The sequence below is a fragment of the Rutidosis leptorrhynchoides genome, chromosome 4 (assembly GCF_046630445.1).
Source record: "Rutidosis leptorrhynchoides isolate AG116_Rl617_1_P2 chromosome 4, CSIRO_AGI_Rlap_v1, whole genome shotgun sequence".
Lineage (NCBI taxonomy): Eukaryota > Viridiplantae > Streptophyta > Magnoliopsida > Asterales > Asteraceae > Rutidosis > Rutidosis leptorrhynchoides.
Genome location: NC_092336.1, coordinates 181,339,003 through 181,346,786, shown reverse-complemented (window position 1 = coordinate 181,346,786; position 7,784 = coordinate 181,339,003). Strand labels below are relative to the sequence as shown.

At 33.0% G+C, this 7,784-nt stretch overlaps 1 protein-coding gene and 1 non-coding gene across 3 annotated transcripts; both read left to right on the top strand.

Moving 5' to 3' along the window:
- The first annotated feature begins 274 nt into the window (after window positions 1-274).
- Window positions 275-354, top strand: TRNAL-UAG (transfer RNA leucine (anticodon UAG)). The gene has a single exon. It is a non-coding gene; the product is annotated as a tRNA-Leu (tRNA).
- A 59-nt stretch (window positions 355-413) lies between these two features.
- On the top strand, window positions 414-3,501 carry LOC139843747 (SAGA-associated factor 11). 2 transcript variants are annotated; one of them, XM_071833893.1, is made up of 5 exons: window positions 414-576; window positions 759-832; window positions 1,236-1,544; window positions 3,014-3,075; window positions 3,173-3,501. In XM_071833893.1, the coding sequence occupies exons 2-5, from the start codon at window positions 791-793 to the stop codon at window positions 3,174-3,176; spliced, it is 417 nt and encodes a 138-aa protein (XP_071689994.1). In that variant the 5' UTR covers window positions 414-576; window positions 759-790; the 3' UTR covers window positions 3,177-3,501. The 2 variants fall into 2 exon arrangements, with proteins under 2 accessions (XP_071689994.1, XP_071689995.1); XM_071833894.1 differs by lacking the exon at window positions 3,173-3,501 and having other exon boundaries at window positions 3,014-3,079.
- Window positions 3,502-7,784: the final 4,283 nt, after the last annotated feature.

Genomic DNA, 7,784 nt, shown 5'->3' with positions numbered 1-7,784 from the left:
TATTATATTAAATTAAAAGGTTATATTTCAGTCTTTGAAGCTACATTTTAACCACTCTAAGTTACCGTAATTATAACTTTTAACTTTGAATAATTACACAATTTACCACTTAGGTGTAAGTGACCTAATTCTTTTCTTTCTTGACCAAAACGCAATTCTTACAATGAAAAACGACCAAAAACGGGTAACAATGACTGTAGGAATGATACTGATAGATATGATAATATGATATCTTTTACTGTGAATATTAACTAGTGGATCGTAAGAAACAAGCGACAGTTTGGCCGAGTGGTCTAAGGCGCCAGATTTAGGCTCTGGTCCGAAAGGGCGTGGGTTCAAATCCCACAGCTGTCACTTCTTTTTTTTTTTTTTTTTTATCTCCGATTTTTCCAAAAATTAATTAAAAAGAAAAACAAATATAAAATACATATTGGAGTCGGATCTTTTACCTATCCATTAACCCGAGATACTCCGCCTCCGCATCTATACCACCATCAAATTATTCATTTTCCGGCGAACTATCAACACCTTCTCTCTCGATCAGTACAATTCACATCAAAATTTGTATAAATACAGGTACGTTTTATACATCATACTAACCCTAGTTATTACTGATGAATCGTCAGTTAATATTGTTACTATGTCAGATGAAGATTTAAAAAAATGTTTAGCCATTATTTTGTATTAATTTTTATAATCAACACTTTGATTTGTGTATGCTGATGTTGATTGTTATTTATACTGTTTCATGATTATAGGTACCTAAAAAACTAGGGTTTACACCAACACTATGTCAGCCCCAAATGAGGAAAATACATCTAATCATACACAGGTTTCTTCAAATTTTTTGTATATATTAATCACTAATTGTTCAATTTATTTACTTCCATACAATTTTAATTTTAGTTTTTCATAATTTTGAATCACCAAAATCACATGTTTTGACCCATTATTCAACACCCTGCCTGCCTATGTTGCACCCCTCCATCTTATATGGTGTTTCGATTAGCTTATGTTATGGCTTATTGAATTTCATAGCTCAAGTTGATAAATTAATATTAATACAGTAAGTAATAATAAATTGAAATTTATAGCTCATTAACGTGTTTATTGTGGTTTAGGTCTGTCTAGACCTTTCTGGCGTGTTTGTAATATATTCTTTTTAATTATATAAAATCAAAAAATGTGTTTATTATAATGACGATACCTGTAATCGGTGGGTTTTGCATTTGCAGCTTGTATCGCACTTTTTTGGTGAACTGCTGGATTCAGTGATCACGGATGTTGCATGCGAGTGTCATCGAATTGCACGATTGGGACTTGATCGCAATTTAGATGATGAAGAGGAAGAATTGAGATTGTCTGCACAGGCGCGGGCCAGAGTAGCTGATCCAAGCAATAGTGAAGCGAATAGTAAATATGTGGTTGACATTTTTGGTCAAACACATCCACCTGTTGCAAGTGAAATATTTGATTGTATGAACTGTGGTCGATCTATAGTTGCTGGACGGTTTGCTCCTCATTTGGAAAAGTGCATGGGGAAGGTAGTACCTTTGTTTTTTTTTTTTTTTTTTCGTATTCATTAAATCTATCGTCAATTGATTATATCTCCTTTCCAAACGCCGCCAAAAATGTTAAAAACAGTTATTCTCCGAAATCACAAGATAAAAGAGTTAATTTTTAATTTTCCTTTACCATTAGAGTCGGCAAAATGGATGGGTCGGATTTCTCCTTTAATGTGTCGATATGGGCTTATGGTCAAAAGAGGTCACTAGTGCCGGTACATATTGGTCATTTTCATGTTTTACGCATTTGAAATACTTTGGGGGACTTTCGATCCAGTCCGACCCATATTCATGTTTCCATCCTATAATAAGGTGTTGTTTGTTTTTGTGATTGAAGATCTTATTATGTCTTATGTCTGCGGGCAGGCAGATGTTTTAATTGTAGATGGTTTGTTTTTTCGAAGATATAAGATAAAATAAGATGTTAAAATGTCTTCTAATTTGCAGCTTAAAAATATAGCTTCCAACTTTGGAAGACATTTTGTCCATCTCTTTTAACACTTCTCCCATTCACTTTCAACCTTCCCCACATACCTATCATCTCCGGTAGCAGCAACACCATCTCCGTCGGCGGCACCACCACCTCCGGCGACGGCACCACCACCTCTGGCTGAACTACCTTCGAAAACACTACCTCCGGCAGCACCATCCTCAACTGTACCACCCCTGACTGATGCATATCTATGATCAAAATCGGTATTTTTTTCAGCACATTTTGATTTCTTTTAAGGTTGTTTTAGGTTTGATTTCTCCTTTGGAATGACCATCTCTCTTTATGTTTTGTTGTAACGACCATCTCTTTAGATTTTAATCTTTATATTTGATATTTGATTTGGGTTTGATTTATGTTTTGGCTTACTGATCAAATCAAATTGATGATGAGAAGAGATTGATATTTGGCAACTTGAGTAGCGATGATGAAGAAGAGTTTGACTTGAAATCACTATACTCCCTTTGATAGTAAAATAATTGTGTGGTTGTAATTTGTCCACATTGTTCCATTTCCTATTCGTTTTTTGGCTTGGTAGTGAACTTGGGTCCATTTCCATTAGTGAAAATATATTGAAAAAGTTATAAATGATTTATAAATTTAGCAGACATAAAAACAAACAGTCTTTATTGATCATTTAGCAGACCTTTAGACCACATTTTCTTTACAGACGTGGTCTGCAGATCTTCAGACAAAAACATCTTAAAAAACAAACAGCACCTAAGTTTTAAGATGTTACCCTTTTGACCCATCGGAGACATATACAACTCAAATAAGATATTTATAGGTAAATACACCTCTACTTGTGTTTATATTTGTCATGTGATTATTGATCATAACGTTGCTTCATTCATGAATTCCTGTACATTTGATGTGTAGAACTATTCATAACAAGCCCCTTAAAATGAAAATATTATAGATCAAAGATACGATATAGTTTTGTTTTGTTTTGTTACAGGGAAGGAAGGCACGGGTTAAATCAACAAGAAGTAGTACCGCTGCTGCTGCTGCACAGAACCGGTAGCATGCTCGTAGCTTATTATCCCATTATTTGAATACCGTAAATTATAATAAAGTGCATTAACTCTTAAATGAAGTGCAAATTCTGGTGTTGCAGGTGAAGTTTATCCTCAACGGCAATACTAAAGACTCGAGGAAGAAACACAATTACATAAAGACAGGTTTGCAGACGATTTGCTGATCTTTAAACTGTTATATATGAAATTAAATATTGTTCCCAGTTTTATATCCTTGTGGAACAACATATGAAAGTAGGGATTTTACTTTTATATATCCATTGTTTCCGTTTAATATGATTATCTATACAGTTGGATTTATGATACAGCAAAATGTTGTGGACGTTTTGTTTTGCTACATTACTGTTTTCTGTACAGAACATAGTTATATACTGTAGATATTTAAGCAATAAGGTCCTAATTACCTTGTTTAGAAACTAGAATTTTCACAGTGGCTGCATTATATAAAGAAATAAGGACTGTTATATATGCTAGGCTAGTTCTCCCAGTGAAGATATCATATACTAAATCCATACAACTGTAGAGTATAGTCTGTACACACTTTTCATTTGATGATAAAGTGTATGAGATAATATAAGATACAAAATGGTGAAAAACAAAGGGCACTGACGTGGTATCGGGGTGCTTCTCTAATCATGAGATTATGGGTTCGAATTCAGACAATATGTTAAGACAATATATTGATATTCTGCCTTTCTGGAAAGAAAAAAAAAAAAAAAAATCGCATCAAGTGTATGAGGTGTGTTTCTAAACAACAACAACGACAAAATTTAGTCCCACAAAAGTGGGTTATGGGGAGGTAACATGTAGACAATCTTTAACCCAGTGGCGAAGCCAGGATTCTCAATCAATGGTGTCAACAAGCATCGTGTTTACGTGGTTTCAAAAATAAGTCTTGTTTTTAAACTAATAAAGAGAACAAACTTTCTAAATTTATCATTTTGATTATGGTAAAAATTCAATATTGTATATCTGAGGAACATCTCAAGAAAAAATGTTTATATACAAAATGTTTTTATTAAAGGAGTAGAATTAGATATCACAAAATTTCATATAAGCATTAAATTATAAAACTGAGTATATAAATTAATCAATGTTTGAATGTTTTTTTTAAAATTGTACTTATGTATAACTATAACTAGTCTTAATAATAACATTTAACAAATTAAATTACATAAATATCTTCTACTGGACAGGTTAATGGGCCTTCAATTTTCGAAGTAATTTGTCTCTCATTTTCATTTACGTAAATCTTTTAAGGAAAAGAATGGGGTCAATTGCTTTTTTTATAAATATTTACGCTCAAAGTTTAAAGGTAAATTGACTAATTGGTAACACTTGAATGGTGTCATTTGACCCCATAAAGTTCCATGTGGCTACGCCACTGCTTTAATCTATCATAAAATAAAGAGAAGTCATTTCTCCACTTAGATTGAAAGACCCCAGTTTTAGAGAAAGTCTTCCGTCTCAATGTTCTATGGATAGAGAGATTGTTTCCGAATGGACCTTCGACCAATAAGTATGTTAAAAGAAATAATAAAATAAAATAAAAAAGTGTGACACGCCTGAAAATGGTATATCAAATTTCCATTGATTTTAAATCTGTAAGTTCAATTTAGACTCTAAGTGATAGTCAAGTTGTCAATAAATCGACGCTTCCTGATAAGACAAAAACGGATAGTTGAAAGTAAAGGTGATTTGGAGTTTTGGACCATGGACTATTGGAAGCATTAGGGAAATTGTTCAAAATACACTTTTTTTTAGTCTTCAAACAAAATACACTTTTTTAAAAAAAATTGTCTTTTTACACCATTCGGTAGACGGAATTTCTGTCTACCACCTTTATCTGTCGTTTACTACCATTTTTACAAGGTAATAGACCGTAACAACAAGGTAGTAGACAGTGAGAACAAAGCAGTAGACAGCCAATTACAAGGTAGCTGGCCGTCTACTGCCTTATTGTTATTGTCTACTACCTTGTTGTAGGTGTCGACACCAATAATACATATCAGTCGACACCTACAACAAGGTAGTAGACAGTAACAACAAGGCTGTAGACGGTCAGCTACCTTGTAATTGACTGTCCACTGCTTTGTTCTCACTGTCTACTACCTTGTTGTTATTGTCTACTACTTTGTAAAAATGATAGTAGACGACAGATAAAGGTGGTAGACAGAAATCCCGTCTAACGAATGGTGTAAAAAGGCAATTTTTTTTTAAAAGTGTATTTTATTTGAAGCCTTAAAAAAAGTGTATTTTCATCAATTTACCGAAACATTAATGATTGGATAGAATGAAGTGGGCTACAACAACCTTTTCTTGGAAATCATGTGTTTCTAGTTGCCCACTTATAAGTTTCTCAACACTAAACTGTCCAAATCATTGTTTGGCGAAACAATATCATTGTATCAATGTAAACAAATTGTTTTGTTTTTCTTCTCTTTTTAAAGGCAACCCTGTAACCTATCTGTCTCACACAATTGAACTTACATTGATGAGTTTCTTACATTACCATCCGTCTGTTATATATTATAAGAGCACGAGGTGCCCGTAGTCCTCTTAAGTGTCCATTTTCAGTGTCCATTTTGGACACTGAAATTGACTGACTGGATGTTGGGTGAGGGTGTCCACAGTGTCCATTTTCAGTGTCCATTTTTTTTTAAAATTAAAATTAAACAAAATTAAATTAAATTAAATTAAATAAAATTAAACAAAATAAAACACACGATTTTTATTAAAACAGTACGATTACACATAGATAAAACGGATACACGATATGATTAAGATTAGACGGATACGATACGATTACATTTATATAAAAAAGTCCTAATAAATCGAATCCTGACTCACATAACCAGAATCAGCGCTACTCGAATCAGAGTACTCCGGATTAATCCGAGAAACGCCCATGTTTACAAGATACAGCACAATTCGAGTAGGTCGTGTCCGGACTGTCTCCTTTAGCGCATCCCATTGCTCATCCGTAAACAGAAACTTCAACTCTTGCGATTCTTCGGAGTAAAACACAATTTGCGTAAACACGTACGGGGTTTCTTTTTGAAGAAACTTGGTCAACTTTGTCCAATCTTCAACCTCCGAAAGTTCGACATCTTCAAACGATTTTTTTGACCGTCAACGTACGTCTTCCAGTCGTACGCCGCTTGGCCCCCGTAGTGTACGTCGAGAGAAACTTTGGTGAAAGACATGTTTTTTGTGGTTTGAGAATGTGTAGTTTGAGAATATTATGATTTGTTTGTAGAATATTGTGTGAAAAAATGAATGAGAAATATGTGTGGTTTATATAGGGAAAAAAAATCAGTAACGTTCAAATTCAAACGGATATATTGAAAATCAATGCCAAACGGTCAAATTTTTCCACCGTCTATGGCCCGAAACTGTTAATCGACACCGAGAATCGACGGTGACGCGGTGTCGGCGACGGTAGCAGGTCGGCGTCGATTTGTGTGGGACGGCGAGATTTGACTCCGGGTACCCTGAGCTCTAATAAAGCCTTTGGATGCTATTAAAATAGAGCTACCAAATCCAAATTTTTATAAAGTTTGATGATTAAATATGTAACCTTTTATCTAACTCTATATTTATGTTGCGTCTTTTATATACTCCGTAATGTTATTAACATCTATAATAATAACATCTATAATAAAAGTGTATTGTTCTCTATCGGCTCTATTTTTTATTCAACTGCAAGCGTTGATTTATTGACGTTTTGACTGCAATTTATAACCTAAATTGAATTTCAGACAGGATTTAAAATCCATGAAAATTTGATTATACCATTTTTATTGCGTCTCAAATTATTTTACTAATTTTTTGAAAATAATTTTCTACTTATTGACCGGAGGTCCACTCGGAAGCAATATTTTATCCGTCGAATATAGAGATGGATGATTTTCTCTACTTTTGAGAGTGTTTCACTCTGGGTGGAGAAATGCCTTGTTTTTATTCTCGGATAGGGGAATGATTGTCTACATCTCGCATCCCTCATACACCACTCATGTGTTATTGGGTTTTGTTGTTGTTGTGTATTGTTCTTTAATTTACTACTAGCTTTATGAGCTCGTCCGTTGCACGACAGTTATATAAATTAGTATTCGATAACGTTAACATTGATATCTATCAAATATATAATACAATTTACAATGAAAAAAATGTTTTATTAGTGATAACATTTGTATAAAATCACTAGTAGTAAATACTAACGCAGAGATTATGAACCTGTGCGCTGAAATTATTGTAACTTCAATTTACAAATAATCGATAAAATATCAAATATGAGCCCGTAAAAGTTGTTTGAAACGGATCGTTACTAATACTTTTTATGTATATCTGTAATTGTATATGTTTTTAGTACAAATTAATTTTGTTATGTCAAATCAAATGTTCGTCAGTGCTGTCACCGTAATCAAATGTGTAATAATAATAATTATAAATATACAATTGATGTATATATTTAAAAGTCCATCGATGTATATATATATTGTAATTCTAATATATATTATTCGTAATTATTTTAAATTGGAGTATTTTACAAATCTTTCTTTATCATATATCTATACTAGTTTTATGAGCTCGTGCGTTGTACGATACTTGTATAAATTAGTATACGATTACGTTAGTATTGATACTCACCAAATGTATAATACAATTATAATAAAAAAAAATCATTTATCA